Source organism: Sarcophilus harrisii, chromosome 3 (assembly GCF_902635505.1).
Source record: "Sarcophilus harrisii chromosome 3, mSarHar1.11, whole genome shotgun sequence".
Lineage (NCBI taxonomy): Eukaryota > Metazoa > Chordata > Mammalia > Dasyuromorphia > Dasyuridae > Sarcophilus > Sarcophilus harrisii.
The window spans coordinates 74,794,174-74,816,354 of record NC_045428.1 but is presented as its reverse complement, the minus strand read 5'-3'; the positions used below and the strand labels follow the sequence as shown (position 1 = coordinate 74,816,354).

General features: G+C 35.6%; 1 protein-coding gene across 11 annotated transcripts in view; it reads right to left on the bottom strand.

Annotated features, from left to right (window-relative positions):
• Window positions 1-22,181, bottom strand: part of LOC100916112 (gamma-crystallin D) — a 40,156-nt gene that overhangs the window by 17,935 nt on the left and 40 nt on the right. For 4 of the 11 annotated variants that reach the window (XM_031958187.1, XM_031958182.1, XM_031958183.1 and 1 more), the window contains exons 2-7: window positions 21,401-21,524; window positions 15,580-15,759; window positions 12,764-12,845; window positions 9,679-9,761; window positions 6,906-6,993; window positions 6,264-6,341 (exon numbers count right to left, since the gene is read on the bottom strand). In XM_031958187.1, the coding sequence (XP_031814047.1) occupies window positions 6,264-6,341; window positions 6,906-6,993; window positions 9,679-9,761; window positions 12,764-12,845; window positions 15,580-15,620 (372 nt within the window). In that variant the 5' untranslated portion in view covers window positions 15,621-15,759; window positions 21,401-21,524. Of the gene's footprint in view, window positions 1-2,545; window positions 2,747-6,263; window positions 6,343-6,905; window positions 6,994-9,678; window positions 9,762-12,763; window positions 12,846-13,641; window positions 13,766-13,785; window positions 14,352-15,579; window positions 15,760-21,400; window positions 21,525-22,181 lie in introns of those variants that run through there. The other 7 variants (XM_031958189.1, XM_031958184.1, XM_031958185.1 and 4 more) reach the window with 7 other exon arrangements.

Below are 22,181 nucleotides of genomic sequence, written 5' to 3'. Positions count from 1 at the left end.
ACCTTCACTTTCTTTTTTCAAATAAACCTAAAAGATATCTATTGCATTTATTTTTATTGTTTATTTGAAGTTATCAGTTGCTCAAATTTTTCTTTTTTAATTCTGTGGATGAGTAACCAGTAAAAATTGAGACAGAAAATCCAATTCAGTCTCAAAACATTACTGATACTGAATTGTATTAATGCTATAGTTACACTAGATGGCAGTAAAGGTTAACAATAGGGGCCATAAAGGTTATCCTGTACTTTTTACCAGTATTGATCAAATAAGATATTTATAAAGTACTTTGCAAACCTTAAATTACTATGCAAATGCTAACTATATTACATTCCAAATACTAATTGTGAATTATTTAGAAGAGTATAATTAAAGTTCAGTGAGAGGTAGAGTACAATGGGGTACAATGTTTTGCCACCTAAACTATAATGCCAATCAACAAAATTTGCAAATTTTCCATATTGGAGCTCTCTGCCCTTTGCTAGGTTATGTTTTAAGTTCCCAGAAATCTAAGTAGTGAGAATATTGGTAGTTTGCCATTGATCTTCACTGGATTTCAGTGGTTGGGAAACACTGTTCTAAAAAAATAATTAAAACTTTACATTCTCTAGCATTTCAAGATTTATAGCACATTCTTCACAAGCTGCCTTACCTGGTACATACCTGGTATATCATAGGCAAAGAGGGGTTTCCTAGACACATACTCAGGTTACTTTGACTCTGCCACTTATTATCTGTATATCACTTAATTAATTTCTCTGGCACTCAGTTTCATTATCTGTAAGTTAGCAGAATGGACTAAATGAGCTCTAAGTTCCCTTCTAGATTTAAAATCTCATTTTCAGTCATTGCCCTTTAGCAGTTGGCTGGGTGACTATTTTTAAAAAAAAGAGTCATAGTTATTCATACAAGTAGCTAATGATAAAAGGCTAAATCCAGAGTCACAAAAAGATCTGAGATTAAATCCGGCCTCAGATACTAGCTTTATGACTGTTGGTAGATCACTTCATTTCTACCTGCCTCAATTTCCTCATCTATAAAATGGGAAATGAAAAATGGCACCAACATCACAGGGTTGTTGTGAAGACAGGATGAGATTATATTTGTAAAGTACTACATAAACTTTGAAGAGTTATATAAACTATTTTATTAAATAAAATCAAAGCAAAAACACAGTGGAATTGTCTTTTTAAAAAATAAAAATATTTCCTATATGTAAAAGTATTATAATAAACCTCTAATAAATCCTTTAAGTCAATGGTCATCTAAATCTTTAATAAATGAGAAATTTCAAATGAAATTAAAAAAAATTTTTCATATAGTTTTTCATTTTCCATAAAAGGTATGACACCTAGTCAGTGCTTAATCTAATGAATAACTGCTATAAAAAAGAACTGATCTAGTTTCTGAGATGCTGGGGTCTAGTTAATCAATCAATAAAAAAGAACCTATTTTGTGTCAGGTACTATGCCAAGTCCTGGGGATGTCAAAAAGGCAAAAAATAGCCCCTCAAGGTGTTTACAATTCATGGGGGGAATTATCATTAACTAATGTTTATCTTTTCATCCACTGCAGAAATTTGTTCTACAACACTCTTGATAGCTGATTTTTCAAAAGCTATTTAAATATTTCCACTGGGAAGGTGCTGACTAGTTTTCAAGGAAGTGTATCTCTCATAAGGTCATAGAATCATAGATAGCTTTACAACCCTAAAGGATCTCAGAGATCATTTAAGTCTAATCCCTTTGCTTAATTATTTTACATAATAATCAACCGAGGCTTAGAAAAATTGTCACTAGTCCAATGTTACATGGCTACTAAGTTACAAGAGCCAGAATTCAGATTCCCTCCATGTAATGTTCTGGTTAACTTTCTGGAGATCTCGGGAGGAGCCTTGGTTTCAGCAGAATAATCACTCCAAGAATAGAGAGGGATAAAGTCCAAAGTATTGTCTCCTTTAGTCTCCCATTCTAAATCAGCAGTTTCAGTCAGTCAGCCAGTTCAGCAGTCTGCACATTCAAATGTAATGTCCTGCTTTCTAGAGCCCCCAAGTTGGGGTGACAAAACATACCATTGCTTCCTAGAGCTCCCACACCAGGGTGGATTAAAATATAATGTCTAGACTAGCTCTTTGGAGGATCTCAGGACCAACCCAAGTCCTTGGTCTTAGTGGAGAAGTGATGAAGGCAGGAGAGCCACCATAAGGCTGGTCAAGTCTTCTTTTCTGTGGCTGAGTTTGTCCCCAGTTTATATATTCTATTACAATTAAATCAATTCATCATCGTGAATATAAGCCAATCATTATACCACTACGTAACCATTATTTATCGTAAAATTGAATCAATCATACTGAAGTAGAGAACTATTAATCACCAGCTTAACTAGATAACCATTATATATTATCAATTCCACTGAGTTAACACACCTTGTTGTAAAAATCCTTGTTTCAAGTACATTTCTCCAGAGTTCTGGCCCATTACACCTCCAAATTGAGGAAACTTTTTTCTGAATCACAGATATCAAGGAGAAATATGCTCAATTAACTTACATTTATTCATCTTAATTCTTTCTTCTAGAGCTATATAAAGTAAATCTATTCCATTTATCCACACAGGCCTTCAAATGATTGAAGATATCTTTCATCTCTGGTCTTGTTCTTCTTCATTCCAGCCTAAACATCTCAGTTTCAGAGTTTTCAGACTTATCACCATCCTCATTACAGTGTTCAGGATACCTGCTTCTTTGATACCTAATAAAATAGGTATGTCAGAGCAGCTAGATGGCACAGTAAATAGAGCACCTGTCCTGAAATTAGGAGGACCTGAATTCAAATCTGACCTTAGACATTTAACATGTACTAGCTGTGAGACCCTAAGCAAGTTATTTAACCCCAAATACCTTGCCAAAAAAGGAAGGAAGGGAGGGAGGGAGGGAAAAAGGAAGGAAGGAAGGAAAGAAGGAAGGAAGGAAGGAAGGAAGGAAGGAAGGAAGGAAGGAAGGAAGGAAGGAAGGAAGGAAGGAAAGATTTTTGCCCATCAATTGTGAAATTACTGAATAAGTTATATAGTAAACGAGAGTTATAGAATATTATTGTTCTATAAAAAATGATGGACTGGCTAATTTTAGAAAGTTTTTTTTTTTTTTACATGAACTGATGCTGAGTGAAACAAGCAGAACCAGGAAAACATAGTAGAGAGCAACAGCAAGATTATGTGATGATCAACTGTGACAGACTTGGTTCTTCAATATATAAGGTAATCCCAATAAACTTTAGAAGGGAAACACCATTCATAATCACTGAGAGAATTATGGAGACTGAATGTAACTCATCAATGCTGTATTCATTTTTTCCCCTTTTTCTTCTATTTTTTTTCTCTTGTGGTTTTTCCCTTTTGTTCTGATTTTTCTCTCCCAGCCTGATCTATAAGAAAATATGTTTAAAAAAAAGAATGTACATATATAACCAAAAAATATTGTTTTTACATGTAACTGGGGAAAATAAAAATTAAAAAAGGATAGTTATCTCAAACTGATTGCAAAATTCTAGTTTTAGTCTGGGAACTACTTGGGGATTAATGCAACATAAAATTGCATTAATTTTTTTTTTGAGTAGTTGGATCACACTGTTGGCTTCTAATGTAGTTGGCTTCCAACTACATCTCTAAGTCTTGTTCATACAAATGCTATTAAGCCAATTCTCCCATACTCTGTACTTGTGTAATTGATTTAAAATTTTTTTTTAAAAGGAATATATCTTCTAGTCTGCCCACACTGAAGTACAAGGATTACTCATGGGCCTAATCCCACTGTGATCAGTATTGGAACTTTAATTTATTTTTGATATGGGCTGGTTGCCCCTCTTTAGACAAACTGGTGGCCTCCACCATTGTAGAACCTCATCATACCAAAACTGAAATTAAACCACAAAGCAAACAAATGCTATACATCAAGCTTGAATTGTTTTTATTTATTTGTTTTGGGAAGGCAATTAGGGTTAAGTGACTTGCCTAGGATCACACAGCTAGAAAGTATTAAGTAACTGAGGATAGATTTGAAGTCAAGTCCTCCTGACTTCAGGGCCAGTACTTTGACCACTGCTCCATCTATCAGCTCTTTGATTTATTGTTTTATTGATTGCTCAGACTTAAGAAGTTATTATAGAAATGTGAACAATGCAAAATAAACTTTAAAGTGTATCATGGGTATATTTCCCCCTTCCAGAGAGCCTGTTGTTAAATATTTACCAGCATAACCCTATATAAAAGCCATCCTCAAAAATTAGTATTAGTGGGAAATTATATAGACCAATTGTGTAATGAGGGTGAAGGAGAACAGATAGAGAACTGTGGTGCTGGAGAAAGACTTTTGAGAGTCTCTTGAACAGCAAGGAGATTAAATAAGTCATTACTTAAAAGAATTTAATTCAGTCTACTCATTGGAAAGAAAAAAACTGAAGCTGAAGTTTAAATATTTTGTCTGCATAATGAGAAGATAGGGCTCTTTGGAAACAACCTACATTTCCTACATTTCCCTACATTAGTAGGGAAAGATTGAAGGCAAAAGGAGAAGACAATGTAGAGGATGAAATGGATATATATAGCAACATGGAAGCAGCAAAAATGAGCATGGACAGTCTTTGAGAGAGTAGAAGGTAGTAGAGATAATGGAGAATAGAAGAATCTGGTGTGCTGCGGTCTCTGGAGGGAGGAAGAGTTGGATACAACTGAATGAATAAACAGCAGTCCAATAGAGAGAATGGTCTAGTTCAATGGAGAGAATATCGGGACTGGAGTCAAAGAACAAAGAAAGAACCTTGCTTCAACTCTTGTTTCTGTGAGAACCTGGAAAAGTTATTTGACTTCTCATTAGGATTTAAGCTTTTCTTCTCTTAAAAAATGAGATTTCACTAAGAGAACTCTAAAGTCTCTTTTATCTCTACAACTATCATGCTATGACTGCTACCAAGATGGCTGTATTGTGGGTCCCATCTTTCATGATTGAAATGCATATCTTCCTCAGCTTCAGCTATTGGAATTTTCTTTTTTCTTAGTCTTTAGGAATCCCCTTTCACCATGAGACTTCTTTTGAACCATCATCCCTCCTGAATCTCTCTTGTTCACTATTAACCGAAGACTATCTCTACTTCCTTACACATCTTCGTCAGGCTCTCATTTAGAATACTAGAGACACTAAAATGGAATCCCAGTATCTCATGGGATGGTCTAAATTTCACATCATGGTGAAAGGTAGAGATAAGATGATTCTATATTCACAGGGTTGTAAATAAAGAATTAAGACAATTATCCAATAGCTCAAAAGAAAAAAAAAACACAAACACACTGCTCAATTGTTTGGATAGTTCAAGAGAAATGAGCAGTTTAACAGTTATTTGAATAACTGTCTCAATTTGCCATAATTCATCACTCAATTAATAAGCATTTATTAAATACCTACTGTATATTAGGCACTGTGATAGACAGTAAGCATGCAAAGGCAATAATGAAACAATCCTTGCATTCAAGAAACTTAGACTCCATCAGATAGGGGAAGCAACATGTTCATATATGTTAATAAAAAAATATTTTCAAATAAATCCAAGTATAGAGCTGGAAAGTATGCAGCATTTAATTTATCAAAGCATTCATATCTGTGATGTCAAAAATTTTTTTCACAATAATCCTAAGAGAAAAGTTAATTGATTTGTTCAGTTATACAGCAAATTAGAGAATTGAATCTGGGTCTCTCAGATATGTATCTAATATTCTTTGCACTGTACAGGAACTCCATATATTATATGCAAGGGAGTGTCAAGGAAATTTCACAAATTTCATTTAAGAAAATTTTATTGATCCAATAATGTTTTTGATTTTTTTAAAATATGCTTTGACCAAATGTTACTAATTTATATCTTTGTCTTGGAGTGCAATTTTATTTGTTGAAAATAAAGGCAAAATAGTGAAGAGTGGGGCAAAAGTAAAAGGCACAGAGTTATAAAAAAAAGAAAGAAAAGAGGCTATTGCAGCATTTTCTTTTTAATGCACAGAAGAGAACAAAAATAGTCACAGCTTTGAAAATTATATGCTAAATTTATCACTTTCTGACAAAGAAAACCAAGATGCACATATAGTGATTTTTGTTTTGTATGCAATTTTCTTTATCTATTCTACTATATATAAGGAAAAGCGCATTTTATCTGGAGTCTATTAAGTTCAGAATAAAAATGTTTTTTTAAAAAAAGATGCATAGGCAATTTGTTAATGACTTACCTTTTTAGCACCAGGCCAGTTCTTTACAGAGGAGCGATTATCATAAATTTCAAAGATTTCTTCAACTGGGAGACTGTTCTGTTAAATAAATTCTATGTCAAGTTTGTCTGCATCTCAAACAGATATCATGTCCCTAATTAATATCAAGAGTCCTTTATGTTTCTTAATCATTAGGTTTAAGAGTTATCTCACAATGATACTTCAGCTATGATGTTTTTTACACTTTACCTTTCAAATAAATGTTGCTAAAGTTCCCTATTAATAATACTTAAACAGGTTTCTTAAATAATAGGAAAACAGAACTTAGAATCACTGAATCATGAGATTAAATTAGTAAAGGATCTTGGAGATAATCTAATCCAATTCCTAACCATCGAGTTCCTTTCCTCTCCAATTGTGGATAATAAAACTGGGATCAGAAAGGTTGATTTTCAAGACATTATTTAGCTATAGGAGTGTCTGAATTTGAATCCGGGTCATAAAATCTCCCCAATACAATGCTTTTTACATTATACCAAATTCTTCAACTTTGCTTTTAAAAGTATCGTGTGTGTGTGTGTGTGTGTGTGTGTGTGTGTAAATTAGAAATATTCAACAAACAACAGGGATAAACATTTCATAAAATTTCATTTCCTTCCTTACCATCAGAATCCCAGCATAAAATGATAATATAATAGCTTCTCGTTCAAGGCGGTTAGGAAATACATGCCTGCAACGGAATGGTACCTTCCTGGAAAGAAAAGCATATAAATAAGTTTGTCTATATGATCCCAGATTGAAGATGATCACTTATAAAGTATTTATATGTTGCTTAATTTGCATATTAAGATAATATGACTCATTTGACCCACCATCAGTGAGTAGGTCATATATTAAGCATTGTTCTCCTTCCCATTCTCTGTAGATTTACACTGATTTATCATAGGTTTTCCACTCTGTCTTCACTATGACTAATAATTTACATTTACAAAATGGCCTTCCACAATAAAGTTGCCCAGTTTGAGACCATGAAAGAAATTGGCTAAAGGAACTTTATCTGTGACCAAAATTTTATTAGGGTGATACTCTAACCTAATGATTGCCAAACTGGGGGCTTTCTGATCATATAGAGAACTATGACCTGACCTTAAAGAATGTAGAATCAACCAGTCACAGGTTAGGAAGCTCATTTTCCTCACAACAATCAGTTGTTGGTCTTATCTCCAAAACAAACAAATCCACTCTTATCTCCTAAAACTACATCTTCCCTCCACTGTTCAAGCTTCAACCTCCCCATATTGGGGTATCAGCTCCTCTGGGCAGTTTTAAGCTAAGGACAACCTCAAACTCACAGCAGCTGCTGAGCAGACACATTGGGAAAACTCTCTTCCCTCTAAGGCCCAATATCTGCCTTCTACCAATCTCCCAAACATACCCATCTCCCATCCTCAGCTCACCTTGTGGCTGTAGAATCCTCTGTTTAGAGAGAAAACCATGTGATCTGGTAGTGATAATTAGTAAGACCCCCTCCCCTCATTTTTCCTATTTTGGGTGGGAAAGAATAAGTAGGACAGGAAAAGAAGACAACAATCATAGATTGCAAACCTAGAGCTGGGAAAGGCCTCATAAACCCTCTAGTGCAACTCCATCATTTTCCAAAGTAGAAAATGGAATTCCAGAGAGGATCAAATGAGATACCATATGTGAAAGTTTTGCAAATCTTTAAAAAGCTATTGCTATTATTATTATTGCGCAGATAATTGTTACATTATGGTCTGCATCCCAGATCTTATCACATAATCTTTGTCCCCAAATCTTCCTTTCTTCCACACTTCCCAGTTATTGTCAAGAACATTGCCATTCTTCCAAGTCACCCAATACACAATCTTGGGGTCATACTTGAGTCTTCACATACAATGCTATCATTGTTAAAAAAAGAAAAAAAAAAGTCAAAGTCAGAGAACCTGAAGTAGAGTGATAACTGTCTAAGTAGAGAAAAGGGAAGATACCAAGTCCTTAGAGCCTTTTATTAATGATCTTTAGGAAACGAATGCTATTATTGTAAAAAAGAAGAAGAAGAATAAAAAGAAAAAGAAAAGGAAAAAGACTCATAGCCACTAAAAAACAGGGATTTTTGAATCACAAAAGGTATTCCAAGTTTCATCATATTTTTAAGATAGGGTATTCTAGTTGTTATGATTTGATTTGACTTTTTTCCCCAGTAGAAAATTAATTATTATTGATGTTCAAGGCATAAATGTAGTCATTTCCCAAGTCAATGGCAATATGAATTTCTTCCAGTTTTGTAGAACTTGGAGCTGTAAATGATAATTAGAGCTTACCTAGATCTAACTTCACCATAACGTCTTATAAATAAGGGCTACTTTGTGGGCCCAAAAAGGTTTAAGTGATTTACTGAAGTTCACATAGTATAAGACTATGGGTAGGATTCAAACTCAAGTCTTTTGATTGCCAGCTAGTATTCATTCCACTCCAATCCACTGCTTCTCAAGCATAGTATCATAGAATGATAAGGCCCACATCTAGGTGTGTGGGGAAAATGTGAAGAACTTACAGATCAAGTACATATTGATCAGGGACTGTTATCTAAAGCCTTAAAGGCCTCAGTTTAGGAAGCATGTGATTTTAGATAAGGTCTGGACTACATTCTATTGTTCAAAGAAGGACACTGGTGAGAAAGCTATACATCTGCTACATTCCCCTGACCAAATAGGGGAATAAAGACTTATGTGACCAATCACACCATATAGAGGGTGGGATTTTGGGGTATCTTTGTTTGAAATGTATAAGAGCTGTGAACATTTTCAAGGGAGTGGCCCTATTCTACTGTGAAATTTGGCTCACAGACCAGGAAGGGCTCCGCTTCTCGAGATTCTAATAAATAATTCTGCTTTCTATGAGTGATCTCTGTAGTAGTCAATTTGGGTAGGCCTTTTTGTCCCAAACAGAGGGAAGGGAGTTGGGGGAAGGAGGGGGAAATTTGGAACATAAGGTCAGTGTTGAAAAATTATCCATGCATATATCTTGAAAATAAAAAGATTTCAAAAAAAAAAAAAAAAAAGAGAGAGAAATGCTTTGAATCATTTGATAAGAGAAATATGAATTAAAAAACCACTGATGTACCCCCCCAAAAAAGAAAGAAAGAATTGTTGTGAGAATAAAAGAACAAGTTTAAGGAATTTTAAAACATAAGAAATACCTTGCTCAAAATAAAATGTTATGAAATACACATGCATATATATGTAAAATACACACATATATTTATATGGATGTGTAGAAATAATAACATTGCATACAAAAAAGAGAAAGAATAATAAGGCTCAGAAAAACCCTTAAGATCTACAACAGGAAAGTGATTTTCAAACTCAGGAGTTCTCTTGAACCTCTAAAGCAAAAAGTTTCTCAAGATACTCACACTTTCTCCCAATCCAAATGTATTTGGTCTTCTTTGTAACCAAGCCATTGTAAAGCAACACTGATGGTCAAATCATAATGGGCCTGAAAGCAAAGATATTTTGCATGAAAAGAAAATAACAACAGGGGTCAGAGACTGGCTGTAACACCAATTTAGCAAACTGTCAAGACACATATATTTGTCAAATATTAAATATATTACAAATAACTTATATTGGGCCCTATATTAATTGAACTGATATCTGGAAAGGATCTTAGAGTCCATCTCCTTCATTTTCTAGATAAGGAAATGAAGGCCTAGGGAGTTTAGTGTCACAAGTAGTGTCAAAAAACCTCAAACACAGTATGAAAGAGAGTGAAATTAATTGGCTACATTTAAAAATTTGTTATTTTGTTTTTAGTATGAAAAAAAAACCCCGGTTTTGTTTTGTGAGGCAATGGGGGTTAAGTGACTTGTCCAGGGTGTCACACAGCTAGGAAGTATTAGGTGTCTGAGGTCAAATTTGAACTCAGGTCTTTCTGACTTAGAGCTGATGCTCTATCCACTGTGCCATCTAGCTGCCCCTCAAAAGCCTTTTTTTTTTGAAGCTTTAATCATCATTTGAAAATTTAGAAGCCATAATGAAGAACAGGAAGTGTATATCATAACATTTACAAAATACTTTGAAATGTGCTAAGTGGACTAGGTATAGTAATGTCTTTAAATGTCCTCAGTACTAATATATTCTTAGCCTATTATTCCTTAATGCTTCTTTACATTTTTGAATCATAAATTTTTATCTAAAATGGACAAAAATAAGCATATTTTCTTCAGATCATCTCAAAGGGAGAATTATTTGAAGAAATAACACTGTTATTTACTTAGAATTCCTTTCTACTGGAGGAATTGAGACTGGTGGATTGCTTGGGTTTAGAAATTCTGAATTAAAACAGAGTTAAATGAGTCAGGTATCCACATCAAGTTTAGCACTAATATGGTGAGCCCTCCTGGAGTAGAGACTTCCAAAAGAAGGGTGAATCAGCACAGATTGGGTTGAGGAGGACAGGGGAAGAAAAGAGGAAAGGAATAAGTTAAAGCTTCCAGGTTGATCAATGTCAGAATTGTATCTGTGAGTGGCCACTGTGCTTCTAGCCTGCATGAAATAATGAGATAATTTCAAAGAATCAAATATAGTTTGCAAAGTATTTTTATACATTACTTTGTTTGGTTTGCAACAGTGCTATTAAACTGTTGCATTATTCTCATTTTAGAGCTACGAAAACTGAGGCTAAATGAGACAAAATGATTTATCCACAGTTACTCAACTGCTAAGCATTAAGACTTGGGATTTAAATTCATATCTTCCTGACTCCAATTCCAACACTGATGTTGCCCTTTGACAAACAACTTCCCCCCTTCCATTGTCATTTGGTTCAAAGATTATTTCAACATTTTAAAATCTTCCATTTCCTCCACTATGCAATTAAGAGTTGACTATATTTAAGAGCAAACATAATCAGTATTTTTTCATTGTTTTAGAAAAATAAGAGAAAAAGTATGACAATAGGAAATGAAATGATTTAGGAGTCAGAAGATCTGGATCTTTCAAATCTCAGCTCTTACTATCTGTGGGATCTTCCTCATTCTAGAGCCTTTCTAGGCTTTAGGTTTTCATGTGTAAACTCAGAGGTTTAGACCTGATTTATAAGGCCCTTTTTAACTCTAAATTTATGATCCTATTATCTATTAATATAGTGAAGAGCATGACTATAAATGAATCCTCATATACTTAACCCTGATCCCACAAGAGTTATTCTCCCCTGCCACTAACCCCACGCCAACAAGTTAGTAATGATAATATACTGCTGGCATCTTGGGTAGGTCATTGTCCTAAGATTTGGGAAAACTGAAGTTCTAATCTTGTTTAGACATTCTTGGGTAAGTAACTTAATTTCTCTCAGATTCAGTTTCTCCATCTGTAAATGGAAATAGTAAAGCATTTATCTTACAGATTTATCATGATAATCAACTGAAATACAATATACATAAAATGTTTTTAGCATTTGCTACTTATTATTTTATCATCTTGTTTGCTATCTTTCTTCTGCACAGAGTGTTCACAGTGAATTAAAATGAAGGCTGGTCCTATGATAGGAAAAGAGAAGTTTCTTTAACTGGTAACTAGGATTTACATGTGCAAAGCACTTTACGAATATTATTTTACTTTATTCCCATAATAACCCTAGGAAATAGGTACCATTACTATTTCTATTTACACATGAAGAAACTGAGGCAGACTGGTTAAGTGACTTGCCTAGAGTCCCACAGCTTGTAAGTGTCTATATCTGAGGTCAGATTTGAACTCAGATTTTCCTACCTCTAGCCTCAGTGCTCTTTCCATTGTGTCACCCAACAACTTTAGGATTAAGATTAGGATTTAGATCTAATAGTTTCTTATATGAACTGATGCTAAGTGAAATAGAGCAGAACCTAAAGAACATTGTACACAGTAACAAGATTATGTAATGATCAACTCTGATGAACTTTACTCTTTTCAACAATGAGGTCATTCAAGGAAATTCCAATGGATTTATGATAAAAAGAGCCATTCACAGGCAGAAAGAGAATTATGGAGATTGAATGTGGGTGGATACTATTTTCACTTTTTTTGTTGTTGTTGCTTGTTTGGTAGGTTTTTTCTTTCTTTAGTTGTTTTTCCCTTTTGACAAGATTTTTTTTTGCATGCATGCATGCATGCATGCATGCATGACAAATATGGAAAGGTATTTAGAAGAATTGCACATATTTAACTTATATCAGGTTGCTTGCTCTCTTGGAAAAGAGGGAGGGAAGAAGAAAAGGAGAAAAGTTTGGAATACAAGGTTTGGCAAAGCTGAATGTCTAAAAACTATCTTTGCAAGTATTTGGAAAAATAAAAGACTATTAAAATGAAAAAATCTTAAACAATAAGAAATGTAGTTTACATTGAAAAAAGGGATTAAGATTAGAGCTCTAGCATATCTTTCATAGTCTCATCTACCATGTCCTATTAATAACACATAATGAATAACATAAAAATGATTAGTATAAATGTTTCTTTCTTTACCATTTCATCTAGATAGGTGAGTTGTCTTCTTCCCTTTGGGTCAAATTCATTTTCCCGAAGTCTGATGCCCACATAATCACACCTTAAAAAGAGAGTATTATTAAGCCAGTGTACATGAGTAAATCTTGCTTTCATTCTCCCCTTTCCCTCCAGAATTAAGAGGACTTAATCACAAATATATTTAAATTTTGAATTAGCCCTTGATTTTTATAGGATCACAGGATTATAGATTTAAAGCTGGAAGGAATCTTAGAAGCTATCCAGTCCAACCCTTTTTTTTTTTCATAGAAGCCCAGAGTTTATGTGGCTTGCCTAAGGTCATATACCTAATAAGAGGCAGAGGCAGAATTTGAACCCAGGTCCTCTGAGTCCAAATCTAGCATAATTTCCATTGTACCACAGATCTAAAAGAGTGAATTTTGGTACATTGAAACATACCCCAGGAGGTATTGTGAGATTCTCTGAATCCTGTAAAAATAGGTTCTCTAAATCTTAACTGAAATCCCAAGTTAGCTTAAAGAAAGCTTTCCCCAATTCTTCTGGGGTGTTCTCCCTCTGTTAATTATCTCCTAGATTATCCCTCATATAGCTTATTTGTATATATTTGTTTGTATGTTATCTCTCCCATTAGATTGTGAACTATTTGAGGGTAGGAAATGTCTTTTGCCTCTTTTTGTATCCCGAACACTTAGCAGAATGCCTCATATATAGTAGGCATTTAATAAACATTGAAACATTGATTTTTTTAATTGATCTAAATATATGGCATAGAAACAAATATTGAGAAATCTTAGTAGGGGAGGGAGAGAAGAAAGGAGAAAGACAGTCAGAAGCAAATGAGCAACACTATCATTTACTCCAGTAAAGTTGAGACTCACCAGTCTAAAAATATATCACCTTCTCATCCATTTAAAACTGAAAAATATTAAGAACAGAACTGCCAAAACCTGAACTCCCACAATCCAATATTCATTCCCTTAGCTTCTGGAGAGCAGAAACAAGTGAAGCCTAAGCATACTTACCTGTATTCTTATCAGATCCTTTCTGGAGAGCAGATTTTGGCAGCAGAAAGGTGCCCATGCTGGAGGTGGACCTCTTTAAGTGGGAAAAGATGTCACAGAAATGAATGTCTTGGGACACTGGTGGTGCAGAAAGAGGAAGCTAGGAGCCCCAAAGAAACTATTTGCCTACTTTCATAATTTTGCTTAAGGCTAATCCTGTTTATGAAAATACAAATTGTGCCAACAAAGTTAGGCCAAATAATTCTGTGGGAGTACATTTATTATGAGCTCTAAAAGACTTTGATTTGGGTCATAAGATTTGAAGGCTCAACTAACCATTTCAGATTAATGGGTCTGGAACATTTTTTTTCACACTCTCGGAATCCAGGTTGTTTTATTACAAGTAAAATGGACATTGATCACAAAAACAAACTTATTTGGTGTTTAGGTTCACAAAACATTGATAGATAATGTTATAATCATTCCTATTTTTGTAGATGGGAAAACTGAAGTACAAAGAGATTAAATAAATTGTTTGGGTTCACACAAATGGTATATGTTGAACCCAAGATTCCCAACTTCAATTCTGATATTGTTTCCACTGTATGCTTTAGATTATATAAATAAAATAGCTGACATAAATGCTTACATTTTGCTTCTGATTGCCTGAGTGTAATTTATACAGCTCCTGCTCCTATTTTCATTGCTAGAGGCATACCTACTGCCTAAATGGCCTCTGAAATTCTTGGCAGTACAGTTATTCATTCAATAATCATTACTAGGAGATAAAGACAAAAAACAAATAGTTCTTGTCCTCCAGGAACTTAAGGTCTACTGGAAAGACTAGAAGAGTCCCTTAGAGTACAAGGAAAGGGCATAGTTTGCCTTAAGGTTCATTCCCTACACTATCTTTTCCTGATCTCCCCAACTCCTTGAAGGTTTTTGTGTGCGTGTGTGTGTGTGTGTGTGTGTGTGTGTGTGTGTCCCTAAGATCTAATATAATGTAGGTGTGTTTTAAAAATACTGATTATTTGATAGTGGGCTAGAAAAGAGAACCTTGGCAACTTTGTCACTGATATGCATTGTTAGTTCATGAAATAATAATATTGGCTTCCCTACTCCTCAACCAATACTGCTAAGTCTTTCTCCCTTTACCACCTCCAATCTCTTGGCCAGAAAATTAATCAGAGGAAAAAGTATTTGAAAAAACAAATTATCAGCCAGGGAAAAGCTGATTTTATCCCAGTCATTTTGTTTCCGGCTCTGGAAGGCAGAGACCATGTGGAAATTTTAAAAAATTAATTGATAAAATATAAACGTCTTGAAGAAAGGGACTGTTTCTTTTTTTTATTGTCTCCTCTGTAATTTAGGCATATGATAGACTTGAATAAATTGCTTGTTAACTAATTGTTCAGTCAATAAGTTTGACTAAAAGAAAATCAGTGATTAGAGTTTAACCCTGGATCTTTGGAAATAATCTTCAAAACTGTCTCCTTTATCTTTGGGAATTTCAAACTCAAGATATTCTAAGTAGAGAGAGGTCCCATGATTCCCTGTAAAGAATAAACTGTGCAGGTTTTGTGTCTGGAAGGAGGCTAAAGAATGAGAAAGTTAGGATGGGTTGTCCAGCTGCTAAGTGAACCTTCCTGATAGAAATGTGAAGCCTTCTGACTCTGCAGGAAATGCCAAAACTTTTGATTCTTATCACAGGAAGAGATTTCTTCCCGTAGTGTTTTATAAACAATCAGATTGTTAGCCATAAAACTCACCAAATTCAGAATGAAAATATACATTTTTTTCCAAATTCACACTTACAGAAGTTTTTTAATTTCTCTTTTCAGAAGTCTTCTTTCCATGAGTAAAGATTTATCTGATGGATTAGAAAGATATTGCTTCTACTGGGACACTTTGGGTAGCAAAATAGCAGAGAATTTGGAGTCAGATTTACTCTTCAGAGCAGTCATGGAATTCAGACCTTTTGGATTTGGAAGGGATCTGAAAATATACAGGATTAATGAAGAGTGTTAGAGATTCTAGATAGTATCTTCACCTGAATCAACCAGGGAGGGATATTTTCAGACATTGGTTATTCTATGAAGGTTACATCTTATATTTACATGGCCTTTTGTCAACCCCCTTTTTATGTATTTGATAATTAGATAAAATAAATTAAGGCACATGGGAGATATGCTAGTATTGCATTGTAACTACAAATTCAACATTACAAAGTTCTTGCTTTCTTCCCCTCTTTCCTCCTTCCTCTTCAGAAATGTTTAGTAACTATTCTTGGTAACTTCAGGGAAACTGGAGTATACAAATATCCTCTCCCTGCCTCAGGCTATGAATGACACCTCTAGATTCAGTCCATCTTTGATTGCTGAAGTAGAACTTCTGGTGTGTACTAAAAAAGTACTTTCTCTTCTTTTCCAGCTCCTAAATATGAGGACTATTTTGGATTTGTGCCAGGAAGAGTCAGGTAGGAGGATGGTAAGAATTTTTACTTCCTCCCTTCCTCCCTTCCTCCCTCCCTCTCTTCTTTCTTTCCCTCCCTCCATCCCTCCCTTCTTTCCTTTCTTCCTCTCTCCTTCTCTCCCTCCCTTCCTTCCTTCCTTCCTTCCTTCCTTCCTTCCTTCCTTCCTTCCTTCCTTCCTTCCTTCCTTCCTCCCTCCTTCCCCCCCCTCCTTTCCTCCCTCTGATGAGGTCTAGATATGGGGTACCTAAATGAAATTAGGGTTTAATTGAGGTCTAGTGGCAGGTTTGCGGTATAGGGAGTCAAATAGAGATCCCCTACAAATCCCTTTGGATTTGGCACAAGGATACAGAGTTAAATGAGGTCTAGTAACATCGCAAGAGTTCCCTGTAAAGGAATTTATAGGCCTGAAAAGCTAGATTATAAAAGAGGTTTATTATAGGGTTTGGAAGTAAGGTTAAAGTCTAGTTAAGGAAATAGGTGAGGATAAAGAAGGGGGGCACCAGAAACAGGGTTCCAGTGGACAGAGAGTCCTTGGGATGCCAAGTATGGCATAGCTGGCATGTTTCAACCCTCTGCAAAGAGAGGGCTCCAGTTTGACTCTTTTATAAGGAGAGATTTATCTAAAGGGGCCTGTGGGTGGAGTCCCAAGTTGGTTCCTGGATGGATTTCAGTGGGAACTTGAGTTCGCTTGGGGGGGGTGGGGTGAGAAATCTGAGCAGATCATTAGAATGGGGGCTGGGAGGGCCCAAATTGGCTCAGATCCGGGGGCCTGTCCCCCCTTCTATTGGAATTCAAAGGGGTTACTTTTGACCAGGATTTGTGAATCAAAGGTCCTAGCTTCCTGGATTGATAATGCATCAGCTAGGAGGGGTTGGGAATCAGAAAGAAAGGAATAAATCAGTTCTTAAAGGGACCACAACCGGCATCACCTCCCTCTCTCTCTCTCTCTCTCTCTCCCTCCCTCCCTTCTTCCCTTCCCCCCTCCCTCCCTCCCTCCCTCTTTCCCTTCTCCCCTCTTTCCCTTCTCTTCCCTCCCTCCCTCCCTCCCTCCCTTCCTTCCTTCTTTCCTTCCTTCCTTTCTCTTTCTTTCCCAAAAGAGTTTCTTCTTCATGGAGAAGCATGATAACCAACAAATTCTTTTTTATATAATATTTTTTAATCTTTTAAATACATGCAAAGATAGTTTTCAACATATGCCACTTGTATTCCAGAGTTTTCTTCTTCCCTCTCCCCCCTCTGCAGACTCAAAGTAATCCAACCATAGCTCTCTCTCTGGATGCAGATGGCTCTCTCCATCACAAGTCTGTTAGAATTGGCCTAGCTCACCTCATTGTTAAAAAGAGCCAAGCCTATCACAGTTGATCATCACATATTTTTCTTGTTTCTGTGTATAATGTTCTCTTGATTCTACTCATTTCACTTAGCATCAGTTCATGCAAATTTCTCCAGAGAGATCTTTCTGAAATCATCTTGCTGATTCTTTCTTATAGAACAATAATATTCCATTACATTCATATACCATAACTTATTCAGCCATTCCCCAACTGATGAGCATCTACTCAATTTCCAGTTCCTTGCCCCTACAAAAAGGACTGCCACATTTTTGCACATGTGGATCTTTTCCCCCTTTTAAGGATTTCTTTGGGATATAGAGCTATGGAAACACCACTGAATCAGTGGGTATACACAGTTTGATAGCCCATTGGGACAGTTTCAATTTTTTCTCCAGAATGTTTAGATCAGTTCACAACTCCACCAATAATGCGTTAGTGTTTCAGTTTTCCTACATTCCCTTCAATATTTATAAGTGGTATCTCAGAATTGTCTTAATTTGCATTTCTCTAATTAATAGTGCTTTAAAGCATTTTTCATATAATTAGAAATGGCTTTAATTTCTTCATCTGAAAATTATCTGTTTATATTCTTTGATCATTTATCAATTGGAGAAGGACTTGTATTCTTATAAGTTCGAATCAATTCTCTCTATATTTTAGAAATGAAGTCTTTATCATAGACCTTGGATGTAAAAATTTCACCCAGTTTTTGGAGAAGCTTTATTTTCTACCTGGTTCCATATAGCTATGGTACCTACCTAGGCCAGCCTTGTTATCTGGGATAGAAATACCTTTTTTCCCTCTCCTAACTACATACTTAAGCAACAACCCAGAGAAGAATGAATTCAAGTGATTTTGTAAATTTCAGAAAGAAATAATATTCTGCAATATCCCACAGGTGATCAATTTTAGTTGCTATGGTAGCAGAATGGATTAGTGCCAAGGGAAGAGTCAGCATTAGAGGGAGAAGGCCAAACATAAAGAGCAGGCTTGAGTCACACTTGGAATTTGATCAGACTGTTCTCAATTGAGATGGAAGTTGAGATGTGAAATAGCTAATCAGGAGAATTGCCAAACCATATTAAGTCTTAATGAGGTTTACTGCCAGACTCCTAGAAGACTGTAACCCCATTGTAAACTGATTTTCTGAATTCTGTTTAAATCATTCTGTTAATGTATACTGTGATTCTCTTTTGCTTATTATTGCTTTCTATATGGGAATAAAACAAACTATCCTATACCAATGCTTTGAATATTTTTTTTTACTCCCCCCTTTCTTTTGAGGGGAAATCCTATACTACTGACAAATAAAACTATCCCCAGAATACCTATGTATTCAGTCATTTTTTTAATCATGTCTGACTCTTTGTGACCCCATATTAGTGTTTTCTTGGCAAAGACACTGGAGTGGTTTGCCATTTCATTCTCTAGCTCATTTTACAGATGAGGAAGCTGAGGCAAACATAGTTAAATGACTTGCCCAGAGTCACGTGGCTAATAAGTATCTGAGGCCATTTTTGGACTCAAATCTTCCTGACAGCAGGGCCAACATTCTTATCTACTTCACCACCTAGCTGCCCTAAGAATGATCAGGGTAAAGGTAATAAGCCAAATGAGAATATCAATTAGGGAACCTATTTTTCTGGTTGAGAAGTTTGACTTGCTCAAAGCAAAATTTTGAATAAAATATAATGGCAGGAAAATATAAAATTTGTTATTATATATGTGTATGTGTGTATATATATATATAAAACAAAACCTAATAAATGTAGGTTTCTGTAATTTCATATAAGCTGTGCCTACTAGCCACTGTGATAAATTTATCTATTTGTTTTCAGTTGATCTCAGGCTCAATGTTCATTTTGATAATTGTTCAATGTTCAAACTGATAATCATTGAGAAACCCTTAGTTATGCCATTTTTCAGATGTCTCATGGAAATGTTTGTGTACTGCACCAAGAAATATGTTGACCTCTCTTCTGAATTTGTGTGAACTCTTGTGTGTGCACTCACAATTAATTCAGGAAGAAAACACTATGGTTGTGGTGGTGATAGTAATAGTAGTAGCAGTGGTAGTGGTAGTGGTAGTAACTGCAACGAGAAGCAATATGGCATAAGTGAATAGAGAGCCAGACCCCAGTCAGGAAAACCTAGAATTGCATTTCTTCTCTGTATTTATTTGCCATAAGACCCTGAGGTAAAATGTTTGACCCCTTAAAGCCCAAGGTAACTTTCTAAGGCTATAAGTTGCAGAGAAGATGCTGACCTGCTTTAATAGATGAATGTTTCCTCATTGGTATTTATCTCTACCAATGAAATCCCAAGCCTTGTCTTCTTCCCTACCCTCTCAACCCTCAACAACAACTTTCATTTTTATAATGTTTTAAAGTTTGTAAAATACTTGACCAAATATGTTTTCTTATTTCAGCTTCAAAGTAACCCTTTGAAATAGCTGTTACAATGATTGCTATCATCATCATCAATTAGAGATGGATTGGCAATCTGAGACTCAGAGAGAGAGAATCCAAGAGACTTTACTCATGGTCCTACGCTTATAAATATGGCAGAGGCAAGATATTAATCTGGGTCTTCTTGATTCCAATTCCAGCATTCAACCCTCCATGCTAAAATGTTCTGGGGGAATGATTCATATAGAATCAAAGAATAACCTCTCTGCCTACATACCTGCTGTGACATATACTCTAGTCTAGCACAATAAGATTTCCATCCTTTGGCTGTTGAAGTCAGGTTCCTAAGTCCTTGCTTTGACTGGATACTAGGAGGTCCCTAAAAGAAGACCTAGAGCAGGGTTCTAAACCTGAGACTCATGAACTATTTTCTTTTTTAAAAAATAATTGAAAATGCTATCTCAATACAATTGGTTTCTTTAGTAATCCTATGTATCTTATTTATCTGAAACATTTTTCTAAGAAGGATCCATGTTGTTATTCAGTTATGTCTGATTGTTTGTGGCCCCATTTAGGATTTTCTTGGCACAGATATGGAATGGTTTGCCATTTTTTTCTCCAGAAATGATCATTTTACAAATGAGGAACTAAGACAAACAAGATTATATGACTTGATGAAGGTCACACAGCCAATAAGTGTCTGAGATCAGATATGAACTTATCAAGAAGATGAGCCTTTCTGCCTTCAGACTGAGTGGTGAAATCAAGTGCAGACCACTGTACCACCTAGCTGCTCAAGAGGGCTCCAAAGGCTTTACCAGGCTTTTCCAAGGGTCCACAACAAAAAAAGTTGGAGGACCTCTTGGTCTACAGAGAATATGGAAATCAAAATAAAACCAAGTCTAATGGTACCATTTACAGGAAGGATGCATCTTCCTATCCAAAGAGTCACAAATAATTCCAGTGAGAATGCCCTAATTTCCACAGTTCCCATGCCATAGATACATGCATCTTACATAAGCATGACTACATTTACCTTTCAAGAAACAATTCTCCTCTATTTCTCCCTTTTTACTCATATCCCTCAGTTGTTGAAATGCTTCTTTGTATCTGTTATCTGTGATAGTCAAGCAGGGAAAGGGTCCTTGGGACTGACTTGTCTTGGTAGAGGAAGAATCCTAATATACTAAGGTATTGCCCCACTTCTCTTAAGAGCCAGAATTTTCTCACACTGCCCATCCTTCAATTATCCCCACATCACACCCCCCCCCAAAAAAAAGAAAGAAAAATGGAGAAAAGCAAAAGCCAAAAGGAGCAAGACTATTATTGAGAAGAGTTTGGCAGAGACCACCTCAATACCCAGGAATCATCCTAATGGTGTCCCCCAACCCTAATAGAAGTAGTCTTTTAGAATTTCTCACCAGCTTGATCCTTCACGTCTTGAAGCTTCCCTTCTCTTTTTCTTCTGCAAGCCTGCTTTTCTTCTCTCCTTTCTTCAGCTGCTGCTCACTGACATCAGGGGAAAAGGAAGCATTTCCCTGGTTGCTAAGAAACAACATGATAGAATTAAATGAAATGTTAAAAAAAAAAAAAAGAAAGAAAGAAAGAAAGAAAGAAAAACATCTCCAAATAGTAGTGAAACCAAATCAGAAGTCTGTGCCAGGGTGTTGCTATCCTGACCTTGAGTTTACATCATCATTATTATTTTTTTTTTTTTTTACATATCCAGGCATTGGATTTCTCAGCTAAATGATTAACCTGAAACATTTATGAAGACTGACAAGTGCAAGAAGTCCATCTCCCTGGGACTCCTGAGATTATTTGTATATTGACGGTTGACTAGATTTAGCAAACATAGCTGGGGAAAATCTGTACAGCTTCTAATAGTTTCATTCTGTAATAACAGACCATGTTCTTTTTCACATGACTGAAAATCATTCTGACTCCAAATCATCCCCCACCTCCAGCTGCAATCAGGGTTAAACAACTTGCCTAGGGTCACACAGCTGCTAAGTTTCAAGAATTTGAGGCCATATTTAACTCAGATCTTCCTGACTACAGAACTGATGTTTTATCTACACCACCACTTATCTGTTACCTTTTTTAATAAACCGGACATACAGGAGTAGTAAGTAAAAGAAGTAGAAGTAGAAGAAGAATTTTTTTTAATAATATGATCTTAGGTCCTGTGAGGGAGGTAGA